Source organism: Heloderma suspectum, chromosome 1 (genome assembly GCF_057233095.1).
Source record: "Heloderma suspectum isolate Gila_16-S chromosome 1, 16-S_ref, whole genome shotgun sequence".
Taxonomy (NCBI): Eukaryota; Metazoa; Chordata; class Lepidosauria; order Squamata; family Helodermatidae; genus Heloderma; species Heloderma suspectum.
In genome coordinates this window covers 14,029,767-14,051,712 of record NC_139458.1, presented here as the reverse complement: position 1 = coordinate 14,051,712, position 21,946 = coordinate 14,029,767, and the positions used below count along the sequence as shown (strand labels likewise).

General features: G+C 42.8%; 1 protein-coding gene and 1 long non-coding RNA gene across 3 annotated transcripts in view; one reads left to right on the top strand and one right to left on the bottom strand.

Moving 5' to 3' along the window:
• HIF1A (hypoxia inducible factor 1 subunit alpha) overlaps positions 1–21,946 on the bottom strand; it is a 67,832-nt gene that overhangs the window by 3,270 nt on the left and 42,616 nt on the right. The window contains exons 3-13 of one of the 2 annotated variants that reach the window (XM_084836607.1): positions 18,635–18,780; positions 18,395–18,479; positions 14,489–14,601; positions 13,446–13,648; positions 11,580–11,686; positions 11,238–11,385; positions 8,849–9,066; positions 8,395–8,675; positions 7,100–7,225; positions 6,036–6,427; positions 2,920–3,031 (exon numbers count right to left, since the gene is read on the bottom strand). In XM_084836607.1, coding sequence (XP_084692733.1) covers positions 2,920–3,031; positions 6,036–6,427; positions 7,100–7,225; positions 8,395–8,675; positions 8,849–9,066; positions 11,238–11,385; positions 11,580–11,686; positions 13,446–13,648; positions 14,489–14,601; positions 18,395–18,479; positions 18,635–18,780 — 1,931 coding nt within the window. The remainder of the gene's footprint in view (positions 1–2,919; positions 3,032–6,035; positions 6,428–7,099; positions 7,226–8,394; positions 8,676–8,848; positions 9,067–11,237; positions 11,386–11,579; positions 11,687–13,445; positions 13,649–14,488; positions 14,602–18,394; positions 18,480–18,634; positions 18,781–21,946) is intronic. The other variant, XM_084836617.1, reaches the window with a different exon arrangement.
• LOC146356935 (uncharacterized) lies at positions 6,265–9,027 on the top strand. Its single transcript, XR_014788085.1, has 2 exons — positions 6,265–6,434; positions 8,224–9,027. It is a non-coding gene; the product is annotated as an uncharacterized LOC146356935 (long non-coding RNA).

Sequence of the window (21,946 nt, the reverse complement as noted above, 5' to 3'; positions counted from 1 at the left end):
GATAAAATGGAGAGGAGGAGGATAATGTAAGCCACCTTGGGTTCCTTGCAAGAGGAAAAAAGGCGGGATATAGATAGATAGATAGATAGATAGATAGATAGGGCAAGGAAACGCTTTCTGGGCAAATTCCACTGCAATCCAATGGATTGGTGCAAAGCAAATCTTATTTATTTTGATGAGACCTTCTACAGTGGGGCGGATGGGGAGGGGAAAGAATATTGACCATCTGTCAAGGGATTCCTGGTTCATTTCCCTTCTTCCAAACCTGGAATGGTTGCTGCCTGACAAACCACAGCATAAAGTTTCAGCCTGATTCTTGAGTGCTGTTTATTTCTGAGCCTGAGACTCCAATCCTATGCACACTTAGTTGGGACTCCCTCCCAAGTAAAAATGAATAGGACCAAGCAGTCAGTATTCCCCAGCTGTCCAAACAGGAATGTTTGCTTAAGGCACAATCCTATGGGGATAGTCAGCCACCTCTGAACTCAGAAGCAACTGACTACCCAATGCAGGGTGGGCGGAGCGTGGAGGGGATGTTCTCCTCAGTGCTCCAGCCGCCCTGCATTTGCACCTAGCCGGCCAATTTCGGCTGAATAGCCAGGGCGCCTCTTACGAGTGCACAGCCAAGGACAAACCACACCACCTACGAGGCAACAGGGGAGGGGGCAGGGAGTCGCTTTTCTGAGAACTGACCTCAGAGTGCTAGCTCCAAGCTCAGTTCCCAGAAAATGAAAAATCCTATGGCCATCTAGATGCTGTCTAGCGCCATAGGACTGTGCCCTTAACGGTTTGGATGAAAATTACAAAAAGTAGTATCTGCCATTTTAACAGCCTTGTACTAGGCTAATCGCTGCTCACTCTGGCTTAGTGTTCCTCACCTATAAAATGGGATGCATTGGACCATATTTTTGTGTAGCCTTCTTGGTGAATGTTAAGGGTTTGATGTTAGAACCCCTGATCTATAGTAACTAAGATGTGGAATTGTTTGTGTAAATTCAGGGTACCACAGTGGCTCATGAGACACAGCTGGTAACTGTACCTGGCTTCAACACACCATTTTGTGGCTGGCTCCAGTTGATGGACCACAAGGTTCTGGAAGTAGATTGTGCAAGCTTGAAGTCTGCCAACCCTTGTTTTACAGGATATATTCTGGTGGATTAAGGCCGGGGAGAAGCAAATGGGAACTATTCTAGTATTCATGTTAAAGAGGAACACCTATGTTTCTATAGCGTTCAACCAATAAGAGAATTGTTCTCTTAAGATACAAATGTATCTTCACTGGTACAAAAGGCAGAACTATGAATCTGATTATGCAGGCTGAATGGTTCCGACTTGATCCTACAGTTACGGTCCTCTACAGTGTATGTAGGAGGAGGACCCTGTACATCAAGAACCATGTAGATTAAAGACCTTTCATGTGGATATGCATAAGAAATCTATCAGACACCTGAAAAATTTCCAACTAGGGAAATTCCAAAAGCCTTCCATATAAATATCAGGTATTGATATTAAATCAACTGTTAGGGGTGAATCCAAAAACCACTGAAGTTCTTTGTCAAAATTAATTCCTTTTCCTATTGCAAACTTATCAGCACAATTTTTTTATATTTAAGCACTACAGGAAACCACCTGCATTATGCATAAGCATTTTATGTTTGCTATACTGCACTTAAAGTCTCTACTCATTATTTAATATTTCTAGTTTATTCCCTCCCCCAGGTTCATGGCATCAGGCAATGATCAAAATACAAATATACAAAGAAGAAACAGAAGAAACAGATTTTAAAAACCCAGGCACATGAAAATGCTATGAACATCACCGTATAGCCCTGATCAAAAGTCGGCAAAAAAGGGGGAGGGGTATTTTAACTACTCTAAAAAAAGCTTAAAGCCTTTAAAAAACAAGAACAGCTTTTAGTATAGCCCTGACCAAAAGCCAGCGAAAAAGCGGGAGGGATATTTTAACTACTCTAAAAAAAGCTTAAAGCCTTTAAAAAACAAAAACACCCTAGAGCAGGGTGAGCAACTTTGGGAGGTCTGGGGGCCATTTTCACCCCACCCACCCCGGATCCCCCCATGGGCCACACACCACTGGCAGCTGCCAATTGTTTAAAAAATATTGTTTTTTAAAAAATGTCATCTGTAGTAGCTACGGAGTGCCAAAGTGTCAAAATTAGCTGGTTTCCAAGCTAATTTTGAACATTTTGGTACTCTGTAGCCAGTACAGACTTTTTTTTTACAAAAGCAATTTTATCTACATTCACCACCACCACCACCATGGCCCTAATCTAATTTTAATCAAGGTGTTGTTAAAATGTTTGCTCAGTTTCACTTTTAAGGAAAATAAGCAATACGTTTCTGCATGTATTTCTATGTCATACAGCACATTCTATTAATCAGCCTCTTAGGGAGCTCTTTCAGGAAGCACATTCATTCTTTGTGTGCCCACACACAAACTGATCACCTTCTACTATCTGAGACACAACTGCTCCATACCTTTTGAAGCCCTTGAATCCACTAGGCAATACCACCTTTAGTACAGAACCTGACTATCTGCCCAGCCTGTGGTCTGAGAAAAAAAAAAGTGATGGCTGCTGAAAGGCCATCCAGTTTTAGAGTGCAGGCAGGCGTACGTTAAATAAAAATCTATTGAAGTCTTCTGTGTGCAGAGAGGAAACATTTAAAATTGGTTTTAAACAACATTTTCTCACACTAAAAAGGGTGCGTTGCGTGGTGGAAGCATGTGTGGTGGCTGCTGGTGGAGTGCTCCCTTTCATTTCAGTGGAGAACTTCAGGGTGGATTGTGCCCTAACTGTAATGACAACGTGACCATATCAGAAAAATCCAAGCTTAAAAAGATGCAATGCCCTCAGTTAAAACCAGGGAGCGGGGAGGAGAGAGGAATCTTTGAAAACTTACAATTCCCACTGCTTGGAAAAGCAAGCCATCCTGTTCCATCTTTCGTTTCCTCTGAATATTGTGCAGAGCTATTAGCTTTGGGTTGATTTCTTCATTCGCTGCAGTTGATCTACTGAGGAAAACAGATTCAGACAGCTTAATTTCTACTTCCAGCCCACATACAGGAATATAAGACACTGCCTTACACTGGATCAGACCACTGGCGCTCTGACTAGCCCACTCTCCAGGGATGCAGGCAGGAGTTCTTCCAGCCCTACCAGATGATGCCAGGAACTGAATCTGAGACATTTGGCACGCAAAGCATGTGCTCTACCACTCCTGACTTCTGTCTTAGCTTAGAAATGTCTTACGTGAAAACAAACTGCATGTGTGTCATGTTTCAGATAAAAGTAGGTTCCACAATGCTCTTTTGCTTGTAAAAACGTGACATCTCTGGGGTTTAGGTCCATAGACCCCTGATATGTGTGAAGCAACACAAAGAAGAGTGTCTTTCCTCATCACTGAATAGCCACTGAATAGACTCATCACTGAATCAGTGACTGGAACCAAAGAGAGAAGGGGCTCCATAGCAAGACACAGCTTTCAGATGGATTTATAGAATCATAGAATAGTAGGGTTGGAAGGGGCCTACAAGGCCATCGAGTCCAACCCCCTGCTCAATGCAGGAATCCAAGTCAGAGCATCCCTGACAGATGGCTGTCCAGCCTCGTCTTGAATGCCTCCAGTGTGGGAGAGCCCACCACCTCCCTAGGTCACTGATTCCATGGTCGTATTGCTCTAACAGTCAGGACGTTTTTCCTGATGTTCCGCCGGAACCTGGCTTCCTGTAACTTGAGCCCATTATTCCGTGTCCTGCACTCTGGGAGGATAGAGAAGAGATCCTGGCCTTCTTCTCTGTGACAACCTTTCAAGTACTTGAAGAGTGCTATCATAACTCCCCTCAGTCTTCTCTTCTCAAGGCTAAACATGCCCAGTTCTTTCAGTCTCTCTTCATAGGGCTTTATTTCCAGTCCCCTGATCATCTTTGTTGCCCTCCTCTGAACCCTCTCCAGTTTGTCTGCATCCTTCTTAAAGTGTGGTGCCCAGAACTGGACATGGTACTCCAGATGAGGCCTAACCAGTGCTGAGTAGAGGGGAACTAGTACTTCCCGGGATTTGGAAGCTATGCTTCTATGAATGCAGCCCAAAAGAGCATTGGCCTTTTTTGCAGCCACATCACATTGTTGGTTCATATTCAGCTTGTGATCGACAACAATTCCAAGATCTTTCTCACTTGTAGTGTTGTTGAGCCACATATCCCCCATCTTGTAACTGTGCATTTGGTTTCTTTTTCCTAGGTGCAGAACTTGGCATTTATCCCTATTCAATGTCATTACGCTGTTTTCTGCCCAAAGCTCCAGTCTATCCAGATCACTTTGAATTTTGTTTCTGTCTTCCAAAGTATTCGCTATCCCACCCAATTTGGTGTCATCTGCAAATTTTATCAGCATTCCCTGCACCTCCTCCTCCAAGTCATTAATACAAATGTTGAAGAGCACTGGGCCCAGGACTGAGCCCTGCGGTACCCCACTCATTACCTCTCCCCAGTTTGAGAAGGTCCCATTGATAAGCACTCTTTGAGTCCAATTCTGTAGCCAACTGTGGATCCACCAGATCGTTGTTTCATCTAGCCCACTTTGAGCTGGTTTGCTCATCAGGATATCATGGGGCACTTTGTCAAAAGTTTTGCTGAAGTCGAGGTATATGATGTCTACAGCATTCCCACAGTCCACAAGGGAGGTGACTTGATCAAAAAATGAGGTCAGATTTGTCTGGCAGGACTTGTTTTTGACAAATCCATGTTGGCTTTGAGTAATCACGGCATTGTTTTCAAGATGCTTCCAGAGGGATTGCTTTATCATCTGCTCGAGAATTTTCCCTGGGATTGATGTCAGACTGACTGGTCTGTAATTCCCAGGTCCCTCCTTTTTACCCTTTTTGAAGATAGGGACCACATTAGCCCTCCTCCAGTGATCTGGCACTTCCCCCGTCCTCCATGATTTCTCAAAGAGAATAGACAGCAGTTCTGAGAGTTCTTCTGCCAGTTCCTTTATTACTCTAGGATGCAATTCATATGGCCCTGGAGATTTGAACTCATTCAAAGTCATTAGGTGTTCCTTGACCATATGCCTATCTCTGATCTGAGCACTTCATTTTAAAAATTAAGTGCATGCCTTAGGGTTGTACTCAAGTGGTGTGGGGCGGGGTGTAAGCGTGTGTGTGTGTGTGTGTGTGTGTGTGACAGAAAGAAAGAGACAGACAGATATATCATTTAGAGAGATCAGAGGTCAGGTCAACACATCAGATGTACATTCCTCTACTGGGTGTAGCCAGAGCACAACCCTCTCCCTATTAGCTTCGTTTCCCTTCAAACTGTTCTCACTACCCCACTTCCAACACCCATCCTGCCCTCATATCTCCTTCCTTTTCTCACGCCCATGTGTTCATGAGTTTAGAGTGGGACTGGAGTCATGTTTCTGTAGCATCCAGCACCTGCTATGGGTGCACAATACAAAACTGAACATCAGGCACGGGGAGTTTTAGCATTTACATCTGACTCAAAAACTGAACTATAATCTCTGCACCACACTGTGAACTGGTAAGAACTGTTCAGCTTCGGGCTTGAACAAAATACTAGATAGGGGAGAAAAGGGCTGAAGGTAGCAGAGCATCAGAGCTGGACCTAGAATCTCTAGGTTCCAAGTCTCAGCTTTGCTCTGAACTTGGTGGGCAGTTTGGGCAAGTCACTCTCTGTCATAAGCCTCAGTTCCTTATCTGTAAATGGGAAACAACCACCACTTGGAGGGCTTCAGCTTTTGGAGGGTATAGAAATGTAATTAATTAATAAATAAATTCTGTACATGAGAATGTGATGTACAGATGATAAAAGCAAGCTTAAACGCCAGGAGCTAGGCATGTGTACAAAAAAAAATGCAACTCAGTCAAAATTCTTGCTATGATTCCTTGCTGAACAGATGTGCAGCACACATAAAACGATTAACTGCTCCCCTCTTTGTAACTGTATATATTACATGATTGGTTTTAAGATCAAATAGGCTCATATTATTTAAATCTACCTTTTACCCAATGTGACTGTCAATAAGTTTGGTGTTCCTGGACTCGACTTTTCTTTCTGCTCCACTGTGCCTTTTCCTGTTCTGACCGGGGATGCAGTTCGACTTCGATTCTCAGTATAGGGTGATGCTGGGGCGCTGTTGCTTTCTATAGTGATGTGAACAGGAGCTACGAGTGCCTTCGGGTCATCCTCATGTTTGATTGTCACCGACTTTATCTTGTCTGTGGCAGGCGATGACAATGGAATAGGCTGAAATCCTGTGACCGTGGCCACATTGGAAGGAGAGCTTGCAGAACTGTTTTCCAGTGGAGAAAGCTGGTCAAAGGAACGTAACTGGAAATCATCATCCATGGGGATATAGGGTGCCAACATTTCCAAATCTAAATCAGTTTCCTGAAAGGTAAAAACAAGAATATGTAATTGCACATTTTGGTAGAAGAAAATCAAGACTGCAGTGATGGTTAATATGTTATTGTGGCTGAAATCCATCAAGAACTGCTGCCTTGTAAAACCTTATGTGGGAGACCCATTGAAATGAATGGAGATAGTGAGCAACATAGCATCGAGGAGCTTCCAGAGCTGAGCTACTATATACATGCACCTGACACAATGGTTTTATTTTTATTTTACATAGATATTAGCTGCCCTGGGGGCTCTATGGAGGGTATACATCTTAAAGTAAATAAGCAAGCAACCAGCTGCCTACGTGAGGTTTTCCTAATCTCAACTCTACACCAAATCTCAATCCTGATTTTTAAACATGGGGAAATTTAAATAGCAAATTGGCTGCACAGTTATGGAGTGTACCAAGAGGTAAAACACTCAGAAAAGGTTCAGTGCACACAAGTATAGTGTTCACTTCTGGATCACCACCATAGCTTTTTATTCCCCTCACCCTCATCCAAAGTTATGCAGTAACGAACTGAGTATTTCAGATTAGTGTCAGAGAACTTATGCCCAAAACACCGTTAAGTAACACTGCATATATTAGGAAACGTTAAGCCCTTTGCCATACCACAACAGAGGCCTAGAAATCACATGCCAAGTTTTAGTTAATGTGCTCACCTGCATAGAGAACGGGCTTTTTGACTCTGGGTCTATTGCAAAGAGCTTTTCCACCAACTCCAGTTTGAACTCACTGGCCATCTCATTATCCACATCGAAGCAATAGTCATTAGGAGGACTATTTGGCTGTGAAGATAATCCATATCTGTGTTCAGTAAAATGTTCACCCAACTGTAATGAATGCAACTCTATTTCATGCAATAGAAATAAGTGGTACTTATATTCATAGATTTCCCCAAAATGTTAAATGTTAGAGCTTCCTACAATTAGGATGAGGCATGACGGAAGTACTAGATTATACTTTGTTTGCTAAAGCTCACATAAATTTAAAGACACCCCTAAACTAAAAAAAAATCATACATCACTTCTCAAATCCCCCCATATCTTTTGTTTGAAGGACAGAACCCAAAAAGTATCTAGTGATACCTTTCACTTGGCCATTGGTATAGCAGGGTATCAAGTTGTCAGGTGGAGAATTCTACACAACTCAAAACGCTTGATAACCTGCCAACTCAGTTTAGTCAAATGAAGGGCAGGTGGAAGTATCACCTGAGTCATTCTAGCTCTTATCACTCTTTAGCTTCTATGCTGATCCAGAACAGTAAAAATTGTTATTGCACCTCTGACTGAAAAAGAAAAGATTTCTGATCACAGACTCATAGAACAGTAGGGTTGGAAGGGGCCTATAAGACCACTGAGTCCAACCCCCTGCTCAATGCAGAAATCAAAGCATCCCTGACAGATGGCTGTCCAGCTTCATCTTGAATGCCTCCAGTGTGGGAGAGCCCACTACCTCCCTAGGCAATTGGTTCCGTTGTCATATTGTTCTAACAGTCAGAAAGTTTTTCCTGATGGTCAGCTGGAATCTGGCTTCCTGTAACTGGAGCCCATTATTCTCTGTCCTGCATTCTGGGATGACTGAGAAGAGATCCTGACCTTCTTCTCTGCGACAACTTTTCAAGTACTTGAAGAGCGCTATCATATCTCCGGATGGAGAATCACTATAAGGTAGCAGCTGTAGTGCTGGATATAGATTCAGACAACCTAGATTTGAATACCCACTCAGCATGAAGCCCACTAGAACAGGCCTGCCAATCTCTCTCTCTCTTTGCTCTATCTTGCAGAACTGGTGGAAGGACAAAATGGGATAACTCTCAAGAACACAAGTTTGGGCTTCTTTGAAGAAAGGCAGAATACAAAGCTGACAGTGATTTAAAACTGGAAACAGATCTTTTATTTACAGGTCTGAATCAACTGAATATTACAGGTCTGCCACATATTATCAAACGACTCACCTCAGGTGAGCTTTGGCTGGTGCTTCCGTCGGAAGGAGTGGCTGGCTGGTCTTGTGTCCGACGGACTGAGAAAGCAAGATCTAAGGGCTCCGTGCTGGGCTCCAGCTTGGACACCACCTCTCTATTGAGTGCTGGGTCAGCACTGCGACAGAGCGGCTTTGTAGCTTCAGAAGCAGGTAGTGGGGACATTGCCAAATTTATACTCTGCAATTTCTCACTGGATGAGGGGAGCATTACATCATTATACAAAGGAACGTCATCAAACGGTTGCTCATCAGACTCTATAAAATTAAAAGAAATCATCAACCTAAGTAAGAAGTGTTGCACACATTAAGGGCTTCATTAAAGTACAGCAGATACCAAGGGCATCCGATAAAACATGCAACTTGTTTTTAACATACTCTATAGCTAACTTTACTCATCAGCAGGTTCTTTGAACTAAAAGCACACCCACCATCACTGAAATCTAATGCTATTATGGTGTCTCCAGCCGCAGGAGCAAGGTAGGTTAATGCATCTGGTTCCGTCTTAAGTTTCTCAAAGAGGCTGTTGCTGTCTTCCTGTTCAGTATTGTCAAGTATTTTGATTACTCCCATCTCTGGTGAATCCACCGGTTTCAACATACACTCAGTTTGCTGGAGTGAAAAAATCAAGTCCCCTTGAACAATGCCACTGTAGAAAAGCAGAGAAGGAAATGTTGGAGAGCTGTTACTAGCCTGTGATGCCCATTTTATTATACAAAGGCTTTCAACACTTTCTAGCGCCATGGAACTCTTTCCTGCTGAAGAGCCCCCCATGTATCTGCCACAGAGCCCCTGCTCACTGCTAAGAATTCTGGAGTATGCTGTAGGGTGCAAAGTCAGACCACATGGAGAGCTGGCCAGACGTATTGCGCCTTGACATCACTCGGCACCCTAGAACATATCCAACACTCCACTATGGCGGTGCATTGCAGGGAATAATCATTAGTGGTGGATCTTTCAGGAAACTGATCCACCATTACTCATCTTCTCATTGAGGAATCCTAGGGCTCTCCAGAACAGAGTTCAAAAACCACTGCAACACTCAGCGGTTAACACACACACAGAATCGGGTTGCATGTGCTATCACTAGCATGGCAAGAGGAATGCTCCCCAGACTAGTACAATATGAGAACAAATCTGAAGGACACTGACAAAATATAGATTAGTAAGCAGAACATAACATGTCAGGCCACATGGCTCACATCAAAAGAGCCTGTGTGCTTTACAGACTAAAAAAAAATTACAGATAGAAGGTTATTTGTGGCATACAATTTTTGTGCTATAAACCATCTAACAGAACTTTTTTTTTAAAAGTGTATTTATGTATTTATTTACAACATTTATATACCGCTCCGCATCTAAGCAGGATCCGGAGCAGTGGGGGGGGGGAGTTATACTTGTTTGGAATGGCTTGCCCTGATGAGGGGTTAAATATGGCGCAACACACATTGGGTTCCATTTATTAATACACGCTTTTGTTTGCACCCTTCTATGAACTGTTCTTCTGCACGAAAATACCACTGGTAACATATACGAAGAGCTTGCACAATGGGCCTTACCATAGGCACAGCACCACAGACACAGAAGATTCCCACAGGGTTCCATACATCCCCATTTCTCCCTGCCCCCCAACAGACACACCATGCACATGGTTATTACACACAATGCACCAGGGGGAATGAGAGGACTGTGCATGGCCTCTGTACCTCCATTCCTTCCCTCTCTGCACACTGCAAGTTACTTGTACTCCAGAGCATAACTTGCACCATGCAGAGAGGAAGTGCTATGGTTGGAGCATGCATGCGCGCACACACACACACACACACACACACACACCCTGGAACAGCTAGCTCTGCTGCTTGTGCCAAGGACAGAACAGGGTTACTAAACCCTATACAGGAATATGCACAGGGAATAGGAATGTGACACCTTTATTTCAAGTATTTTAAAGCCACTTTTTAGGGAGCAACCTCACAAAGTGACGTACAAAAGTAGTAGTGCGACACAAGTTAATACTGAAAAATAATCACATCAGAACAAATGTACAGATTATTTTATGAAGCTCCTCTGGAGGCACAAGCTATGGTATCAATTAAAGGCAGCCATGAAGAGAGTGATCTTCAAGGCCTGCCTAAATGCTACTGTACGGACAGCAAGAATCTAGGTTTATTTTTTTAATATACATATAACAAGATTCAGGTTATCTGTAGACTTTAAGTATATCATGTCTCTCAACACAGCTTGGAGTAGAATCAAAACTAGGGGTTGTATCCAACTGTGTCCTTCCGTCAGCAGAACAGACACCACTGACAGAATGGGATCCCCTTGCAGCCCTCCATGTGCTTCCCCCAATCTGCTCTGGAGACGTGGAGGACTCTTTGGAGCAGATTATGGGAATGGCAGGAGTGTGGGGGGAGAAGAAGGGGACGTCCCGTTGCACAAGGGGAAGTCTATTGGATGATATAGATATATGTGTCACTAGATAATATAAACATATATTGAGATTAACCAAGTAATCAGTGGGGAAAGTAGGTAAGACCTTAGTCTTGTTAGCAATTCCCATTTCTGGATACCTCTGAGAACTTAATATGAGAATGGATAGGTTAAGGCATTATGCACTCACACGGTAGTTTTCATGGTTTCTCTTCAAACTGAAGGAGAGAATGTTGGTATCAAAGGTGATACCATCTCAAAGAGAGAGTAAATATCAGCAACTATTCAACAAGAAGCCAGAGTGCCCAGGCATACTGGGGTCACTAAAACCTGGCTGAGGATCTTTGGCACTGAAGTAAAGTGCCCTCTCCTAACAGCAAAGCTCACCTCAAGACGTAGTTCACACACACTATGCACTGTGGCTGGGAATTCTTAGTGTTGTATATGACAGTCGCTTGAGTCTCAACCCAGACATAGCCCCCTTGCTTGGCAAGCATTCTGTACTGCCCGGTGGTCACTTGTCCTTTAGCAAACACTGGAAACAGAAAGAGACCCACATTATTTCTGCAGCTAGGCAGTGTCTAAAATTGTTCAGTGAAAATATGCATAACATTTAGCATGATGTGCTCATTGTACACACACAATACATATCAGTAAGCAGCAAAGAGCATATCAGTGCAATTCAGATTTCAACATGCAACCCATTTCTAATTGCCCCCACCAACTTACTGTCATGATGTGTTTTTGTCAGATGATCAGAGTCCAGGGCATGATAGTACTCATATATGGAGCGGCCCAGAAGCTCTTTGGGATCATATCCTATCAGTTCTGTAATCCTTTATACAAGAGGGGAGAAGGCTGTTAATGTATATTTCTAGGTATTATAAATAAAGTTATCTGTATTAAAGCCAGGCACTTCATAAGGACAAATGGCTGCAAGGAAAACCACTGCAGTCTGTTAACCATTGAGGCAAATACACATCACTGTTCTGGCTACATTAATAACTAAGGGTGCAATCTTATGCACGTTTAAACAGAAAAACAGTCCTACAGTTCCCAGCATTCCCCAGCCAGCATGGCTATTAAGAAAAGGCACGTGAACTATGGTCACTTCCCATATGAAATGAGCATTCCCTGTAAATACATCACTTTTTAAAAGGGGTTGGGAGGCACTTCTCTACTCATTAGACAGACACTGATAATCAAGGTGTTCCTAGATTCTTAACATACTCATGTCTGGCTCAGTATGTCCTCCTCCCAAATTATGGTTTTTGTCATTGATGTGACTTTGAGGAGTATGTCTACAAACAAATCTAACACTGCAAACAGCAATTCTAAGTCTGTGAATGCAAGCATAACTGAAGTTCAGTTCATGCTGCTAGTTTTAGCTTGTTTTCTAATATGCTGAAGCCTGCCTAAATTGGCATTACCATACAGTGAACCAATCGGCAATTGTTTCAGCACTCATACTGCAACTCACAGAATCTTCAAAAAAAAGTTTTAGAAGTAGACTGAGCAACTAGCTGCCATTTCGAAGGAGACTGAAATAACTGCATGACCAGATTACCTAGCTGTTACTTTGAGGAAAGATGAGCGATTGTGTGTTCTTTGAATGTATTCACTCATTCCCTTATTGCTTGAAGGCAGTCAAAGCAATGTACAAAAACACAAAATCCTAAACCTAGAACCTATTTCGTCACTGACCTCATTTTATAATTGTTAGGATTTTTCATGAAGTTCTGAATTACACGATTTTATATTTTTAAGATAAACTGTCTCCAATGCATGTTTTAAGTAAAGATGCACTAACAATCAAATTAAATGCCATTAGCATTCACAGTAGGAGTCAGGTTTGCTCCAAGTTGAACATTCACTATTTAGAAGCATCATCTTTTAGGGTTATTAGTTCAAATGGCTTATATTTTTTCAGCCACTTGATGGCAGTGTTACACAGAACATCAATTCAGGAGGGAAAAAAATACTGTGCAAATCAAGTAACATCAGATGCCTCTTCTAAAGATAGAAATATACCCAACAACGTGTGTTTTCATTCAGCTTCTAACAGATTCCTTCCCTGATATGCAAGATGCTCTCTGATGCAATAAAATAGTATTTGCTTGATTTTGGTTACATGCTTACGAAATGGGGAAACAATTTTAAGAATGGAATTTCCATCATGTAATTTACCTAGAAAGTATTTTGTATCATCAACTTTCAAATGCTGAAGTTGCAGAACTTAAGGATATGAATAAATTCACATTACTGGCCAAATAGCTGAACTCTTTGTAAGAAGTGTCAAGAATGCAAGACTAAGCTGTGTGCCAGATTAAGGGAAGGCAGAGCCCCCGCTTTGCTTGCAGAAGGTCTGGGGTTCAATCCCTGGCATCTCCAAGTAGGGCTGGAAAAACTCCTGCCTGAAACCCTGGAGAGCTTCTGCCAGTCAAGTGTCAACAATACTGCATTAGGTGGACTGACTCAGTATAAGGCAGCTTCCTATATTCCTAGGTCAGTAACCACACACTGGCCTCATTATCATCACTGACAAGAAACCCACAGGAAAAGCAAGGCACCACTCATTTTTTCCCAGAGCTTTACCTTTCATCACAGTATGAAAATTTCATGTCAAGGCTGTGGCGGCTGAGGAACGTCTTGCTGTCCAAGGGGACTTCGATGTTTGACGGATGAGGGATAGGCTCACATATTAACACCAAACATGTCATGGGAGGCTTTTTATACCCACACACTGTCTGATTGTTGCAATTGTCATAGACACGAATGTGCCCTGTGCAATGAAGTACCTGGGGTGTTGGGATGAAAAAAATGACTGGTTACTGGTTTATTCACTCTTCAGCCAAGAGTTCTCCCAGAGCAACTTACAGATAAACAAAAAATAAGAGGTCCTGTCATTAGGCTTACCATCAAAAAGATACAACAGCAAAACCAATAGGATCACCCAATTTCACTTCTCCCCCTCTGCTGCAGCCTGATAAAATGGTTGAGAGAAGAGAATGCTGTAGAGAAGGATGAAGTAAGTATGTGCACCTCTGTATGCCACAGGTGCTAGAAATGGAAGGCAGCAGTGGCTTGTGGCACTCTTAGACAGGAGCAGGAGGGTCAGTGGATCTGGACGGTATAGGGCAGACCTGCACTCCTGCCTGCTTTTCCAGTGCACTGTGTGTGTGTGTGTGTGTGTGTGCGTGTGTGTGTGCGCGCGCACGTGCATGCACCTCTGTGCATTTGTGATTCACATGTCAGCAAAGCTTGACTGGCACACTCCCCAACTGCACACTTAACATTTTTGCCAAAAAGCAACTCTGATACAAACTGAAAGTCACGTGCACATTCCTATGCCTGTGTATAGCACAGCCTTCCCCAACCTGGTATCCTCCAGATGTGCTGGACTATAAGTCCCAACATTCCTGATCATGCTGGCTGGGGCTGATAGGAGTTGGAAGTCCAAAACATCTGGTGGGCATCATGTATCTAACTTGCATTGAGAACCACTGTTTCTCTTTCCCTCTTACAGAAGTGTTATTTTGATGCTCCTGAAAGGCTCACTTGTATATGACCAACTGCACTCAAATACGTCTGGACACCAATCACTCTACTTATTGCTTTCCGATCACAAGTATGATTACCTTCCATGTGGCTGACTTTATATTAACAGTTCTTCCTCGGCTGGTCAATGTACACTTCATTCTGAGGAAAAAGCTGCGTTCTGTGTTCTGTTCTTTTCCCTTTTTCACAGGACCTAATGCAAGGGAGTATAACATCAGTGATATTTATCACTTCACACAATCCTGAGCACAGAAGACAGCAACTGAAACACACAGACAGCAGACTTAATGCACTAGAAAATATTTTTTCCACTCAAATTGGCTTGTGGAGCTCTGCCACAAGAAACAGTGGCCACGTTCACACAGAATGGTAAGCCAGGATTCTGGAGAATCCTGGCTTACTGTGAACGAACTGCGTACTCAGGCACACAGCCGGTTTCCTCCCACTTGGCTCCTCCCACCAGCAGGACCCACTAAACTAGTCAGGAATCAGAAACTTAGTATGTTGTCTGAACCCAGGACCCTGGCCTGTTGCTTCCTTTACAAACCATGATCATACAAGCACGGTTTGTTCTTAGCTTACAAATCCTGGCTTGTAAAGGCAGCAACAGGTCAGAGTCCTGGGTTTGGATGACAGGCTAAGCTTCTGGTTTCTAGTTAGTTTAGTCACTCCCACTGAAAGGAGGAGCAAGCAGGAGCAAAGGAGCTGTGTGCACCAGCGTGCAACTTGTTCATGATAAGCCAGACTTCTTCAGAATCCTAACTTACAGTTTCATGTGAATGCAGCCAGTTACAACCAAGAATATAAGCAGAGTTCAAAACACTGCCCATACTTTAATACTGTAATCACTGCTGGAGCCAAGAATATACCATGGAATGCCCCTACCCCCATCAGCAATGTATCCTGTTAAACAGCTGAAGCATCCAGATTTGGCCCGGTTGCATTGGAAGCATCACCAATAATGTTGATCGCTACTATGCCATCTTCAGAAAATGCTACAATTAACTTAGAAGTAATAAATGTTGTAGGAGACGGGCACTCATTACAGAAAAAGCGTTTACATCATATGGTGGGAACAGCACAAAAGACAGTAGATTAACAGATTAATAACAAGGTTTTGTTTTAGCAGGAAAGTCTTCCTGCAAACCTCAACAGAAGAGAGAGAGGGAGAATTTGGCTCAACATACTTGCACTCAATTAATGGAAAACAAACAAAGGTCAAACCAGATTTGGTTAATATTCAAGATGTACTTAATGTTCTTCTCAAGCACATAGAGAAAACAGATCTAGCATTAAGGTAGATAAACTGCTTTGCAGAATTGAGAAATTCAGGTAGGACAGAACAGTGCACGTGACTCATAATTGCTCAGTGTTCTCAGCACCACAAAGTGATCAATAAGTTGTGATGCTGCACAAATTAGTTTGTGCCAAAGTAACTGCAGCATCAATATCCTTGAGAAGCAAGTATAGAACGTTAGTCCTGTTTAGGGATGTACGAAAGTTCCGCCACAGATCTCGGGGAGGCCGAATGCCAGCGCATTCGGCCCCCCGAAATCAGTGGTGGAACGGCCCGCCACCCCCCCGGGACGGGACTTACCTGGGGCGGATCTTCCTGGTGGCGGCGGCGGCGGTGGCGGCTCCGGCGGCGGCGGCCGGTCTTCCAACCGGCCGCCGGTCTTCCAACCGGCCGCCGCCACCATTTCCAGGTTTAAAAAAAAAAAGTGATACGCTACGTAAAGATTTACGTAGCCTATCACGGCTGACTGCAGGGACGCAAACGGCAGCGGCTCCAGCCGCCGCCATTTGCGTCCCTGCTAGCCAGCGGCCGGATGTCCGGCTGCTGGCGGAGCTGGCCAGTGGCTCCGCAGAATCGCTGCGGAGCACAGCCGGCTGGCCAAGATTCCAGGGGGGGAGGAACGGAGCGCTTCCCCCCCCCCGGCGAGGATTCCGGGGGGAGGGACGGAACGCCTCCCCCCGCACCATCAGCATAATCCCCGAAAGGTAAGTACCTTTTGTACATCCCTAGTCCTGTTACAGTGCTAGTACATTGCAAGGTCACTGTTCCAAGTGTATCTCCTCCACAGAGCAGTGCCATTGCAAAGGATGCTGCGTTGGCTGAAGTCAAAAGGCATACCATGCACTGTACAGGCTATTTATCCACTGTTGTACTAACCCAACAGTAGTTCCTCATGCCAAGTGCTTAACTTGCTGGCACACAAGCAGGCTTGGGTTGGGCCAAGAGAAGACTTACTATCACCAAACATATTATATACTCAGAGCTGGATCACATGCTCAACAGTCCAAGGATCTTCTTCATGCATACAGCCATGTAAACTCCACAATCCATTTTTAGAAGGGAAAGAGTTGTGTCCGTTGGGCCTATGAGTAAAAAGGTATGTGGTGTGCTGACATTATGATTTTATTCAGTTTTTTTCTATTTGCAAATATTTTTATACTGCCTGTCATGTATAAGTGATGTTCAACCTGTTCTGGAGGGGGTTGCATGCCCACTAAAGGATCAGGTTCATAGTTTGGGGGTGCTCTTGGATCCAGAACTGTCACTAGAGGAACAGGTAGGCTCAGTGGCACAGAGCACCTTTTATGAGCTTAGGCTGATATACCACTATGTCCTTAACTGGACACAGATAGCCTAGCTACAGTTATCCATGCTCTGATAAACTCTTGTCTGGATTACTGCAATGCATTATACATGGGGCTGCCTTTGAAAACTCTCTGGAAATTTCAGCTGATCCAAAATATGGCAGTGAGAGTGTTAAGGGGGACTGGCCAATGGGATCATATTATGCCTGTAGTTTTTCATCTGTACTGGCTGCGAGTCCATTTCCAAGCCCGATTCAAAGTGCTGGTAAAGCCCTTAATAGCTTGGAGCCAGGTTACCTGAAGGATCGTCTCCTCCGCCCAGTCCCTAAGATCAGCTTCAAAGGTCCTTTTCCAGGAGCCCCCACCAAAGGAAGTGAGGTGGGTGGTTACCAAGAAGAGGGCCTTTTCTGCTGTGGCCCTCCAGTTGTGGAATGAGCTTCCCAGAGAGGCTCGCCTGGTGCCTACATTATGCTCTTTTTAGTGCCAGGTAAAGACCTTTTTATTTTCCCAGGCATTTTAGTTTTTCAGTTTTTGTTTTACATCTCGCATTGTATTTTAAATCTTAGCACTGCTGCTAGTTTCTATTTGGTTATTATTTTTATTTTTTTATACTGTAGTTTTATACTTTTAAATTGTATTTTATCATCTTGTATTTTATGGTTTTAATTGTTGTGAATTGCCCAGAGAGCTTCGGCTATTGGGCAGTATAGAATTGTAATAAATAAACAAACATATCCAAGCAGTTTCCAATGCAAATATAAATTAGGGCAATACAAGCAATTATACAATAAAACTAGTGGCCGTTAATTAAAAATTCATAAGGCAGGTGTTATAAATCAACATATAACACCTGTTAAAGACTTTGTTATTCATTTCGGCTGACTCGGGGAATGCTGGGAGTTGTGGTCCAACACATCTGGAGGGGACCAGGTTGGGGAAAGCTGCTGTGGAGACTGGGGCTCAGGACCCATTTCAACATCACACAAAAAGAGGATCCTTGACTAGGTGAGTATGTGAACTGGACCTCAGTTTCTGCTGAATACAAATATAAACATACATACATATATATATATATATATATATATATATATATATACACACACACACACACACACACACACACATATACACACACACACACACACACACACACACACACTGCCTTTCAGGATATAAACCCTCTCAAGGCAGCTTACAGTAATCAGAAAAATACAACAAACTATTTAAAACATTTAAAAAGCAGTCTTGGGTGCTGCAGAGTCAATTTAGATAACGTGGTTAAATTAATCAAGCAGATATTTAAATTATTATTAGTAGCAAGCAGTCAGATGATTAAGGAGCAGCCACCTGGCTTGAAATCAAAAGCCAGAACATTTCTCTTTTACCATTCCGGTGGGTAAGCATCTCTCTCAGCTCTTCATGGTCACACGGATGAGTGAAATCAAACACACTGTGTCCAGTCAGCTCAAACTGTAAAGGAAAGAGAAAGCTTAGCGCAGTTAGTTACAGTAGATAAAACACTGGACACAATCCAAGTTCAGCCCTTTTAAATCAGTGGAACTTTGGCTAGATTGTACCCACTGTGATTATTCCCAAAGCAGTGGAAAGAACTGTCCATTTCATACCTGTGTGAGTCCCATACACTTGTTCACATTTTCAGACATGTAAATCATGTCGCCATCCTCCGAGAGAACCATTACAAATCCATCAAGAGCTTTCAAGTAAAAGCAATTTAGCTGTGTCTCCATTTCAGCTTCTGCCTCCAGATCACCTACAAGAGTCAGTATGCATTAGACAAACATGGAATGTCACCAAGGTTCATGTTTACTGCTTGACTTCGGTCATCATTATATAAAAACAATATACCAATCTTGATAAAATAAAATCAAGATACAAACTTGGTGCTGATTAAACATGTGAGTTAACAGAACCTACACAAAATCTTCACTGAAGATCTTATTTATGCAGCCTTTATGACACCCTAACCAGAAGACTCATCAGGCAAGTCATATCAAGTCAAACCTCTACCAGCATACACAGCCTCACTTAACACTTTTCAGACCAACAAAGAGCGCGATGAAATTAAAAATTCTAGTCCCGGAAACCTGATATTTCCAAATTCCCTTAGTCCACAGATAGCATTATTTTTCCCTATCCTTTTAAAGCAATTAATATTTTCTCATTGAAATTAAAAATGTTCTTTAAAAAATGACCCTATGGCACAGAGATATTTTTCACCCTTATACCTGAATTGTACTATGGTTGTTTGTTATTCTGTTAATAAAATATAAATAGAAAACTTTAGATTTAAAGGGCCCTGAATGCAAACAACAGGACTGGCTCACAAACTGCATATTAATTAAGTCATGAAACATTAAGTCCATAGCCATGTTGGGGTTTAATGTGAACAGACTGTGAAGAATATCCACAAAATGTTAGTGCCAAAAGGAGATTGTGTTCATTCGCTGGTTGATATGCATCATTGCCAAGTGATGCTGCATTCCCATTGGTCCATCTAGCTCAGCAATGTCTACACCAGGAGTAGGCAATCTTTTGGGACCCACTGACACATTTGGCAATTTGAGAAACTGTTATGGGCACCACCACAAAATGGCTGCCATGGGAGGCGCGGCTAGTCACAAAGGACAAATAACCTACCCAAACAATTTGTACAAGGTAGAGGTGGTTTTTGAACCACAACACACTAAACAACTCCTTTGAACCCACGGTTTTCAGCATCTTTTTTATTTTTCCCCTTCTTTTTCTTGGTCCCTGGGTGTGCTGCAGAGGAAAACGTCATTCCACAGCTGCCTGCCATCCTCATATCCTAAAAATGTTTTGGAGTCTGTCTAGGAGGCGTTCACAAGAAATGAAGATGGCAGCAGCTGGAGGCCCTCACTTTGCTTAGAAGTGATCTCAGCAGCCAGTAAGAAAATGTGTTAATTGTTGTTGTTGTTTTTTGAGGTGGGAGGGATAGGGCACCTTAGTGCATGTCAAGAAAGGTGCCCACAAACACCATATTGTTTTATGGTAGCTAACTGCCTTCCTGGTTTAAGTTACCTTCTTTTCTATCCTTCACTGGCAATTCAACACACCTCTTTAAACAAGCTTTTGATTCTGTTGTTGCTTAATTTTATTTGTTAGTTCTCGTGTTCTGTTTTTTGTTCTTTAATGCTGCTTTTAATCTGTTAGTTGTGTTTTAATGATGGACTGTTATTTTTATGCCTCTTGTTATATTTTGTAAACTGCATTGATTGACTACTTCTTAGAGGGGAAAAGCGGGGTATAAATGCTGGTATAAATTTATTAATTTATTTATTTTATTAATCACCCATCTGGCTGGTCACCCAGCCACTCTGGGCAATGTACAATAATAGAAACAGTTTAAAACAATAAAATTCTACATTAAAAACATCATATTTCTAAAAATACCCTAACCCACCCCAAATGCCTGCCTGAACAACCACGTTTTTAATGCGTGGAGGAAGCTCATTAAAGAGGGGGCATGGTGGAGTTCCCTAGGGAGGGAGTTCCACAGAGTGGAGGCCACCACAGAGAAGGCCCTCTCCCTCGCTCTCACCAGTCTAGCTGTCCTGGCTGATGTATTGCTACATTTGTATTGCTAAATAAGCAATACAAATGTTAGTGTAAACAAGCAAGCATGCAAACATATTTGGGGATTGTACGCACTGACCAGGCAAAGTGGACATTCCACAGGGATGACCACAATCACGAATATTTATGCACATTCAGCACACAATTCACAGGGACCACACGACAACAGAAATAGCTACAGAAATATAACAACACTAAATTGATTACATTGTGGTTGTAGTGAACATTTCCATTAGCTACATTAAAAACATCAATTATAGCCTCCGCACTCAAGAATCTGGGATAAGTATCACTATAGTAGAACTTACTAACCTAGTAAAAGTTTGTGAAGGATAGCAGGAGAACCAGATTATTAAAAAAAAAATGAAAACATACCATAAGATATGTACTGACAACACCACTAGGATGTCTGTTCTCCATTTTGTAAATAAATAAATGTAACAAGTAATGGCCACCTATACTAACCAGATCGCTTTCAGTAATACAGAATTCTCAAGGAGAAGTCCTCACCTCTTTAACTACTTGCCCAGGCAGATAAGAACAAACACACAAATATTTGGCTCTCTCAAGTATAACTGGGAAATACACCCAGTGGCTGGAAAACAGGAACTTCAGAAAGACACCTAAACCTTAAACAGCCTAGTTTACTCTGCTCCAGATTAAACAATTAGGATGAGATTGTGAGCAAGCTGTCCTCCATCCTAGAGACATGTTGTAAAAGAGCAGGGTTTTAGTATGCCATTGCTTTCCTCCAGGGAACTCAAGGAACTGTACTCAGGACTCCCAGATGGTCTCCCATCCAGCCACTGACCAAACTCAGGCCTGCTTAGCTTCAGTAAGGTTGAGGCATCATGAGTCTTAAAACCATACCCTGGACTTCTCAGGAAATCAACAGGGGCCTACAACTTTGGGCTGGGCATCCTGGCCAAGCCAAAAATTGGCCAAGCAGAAGAGCCCAATGCTCACTTCTCCCACCCAGTCTCTCCTGAATGCCTCGACTCTCTCACCCTCAACTCCCGCCGCCCCCTTTCTTGCTCTCTAGCTTCAAAGTTGGGAGGAAGGCTGGCCACATCAGTGGATGGCACTGCACTCACCATGGCAAGCAGATTTACTGATAACTGCACATCAAGTATGAAATGCTAATAAGCAAGTAATATAAGATAAGTCAGAGGCAGAATATAAAAAAATATGCAAAGGAAATACGGTGTGAACTCAAGAGTGCAATAGGCCAGGGGATGCCTGAAAACAAGTTACACTCCAAAAGAACTTACCAACCTTTAACAAAATGGTGCAGGTTTGATTAACTATTGCTTCTAGAAACC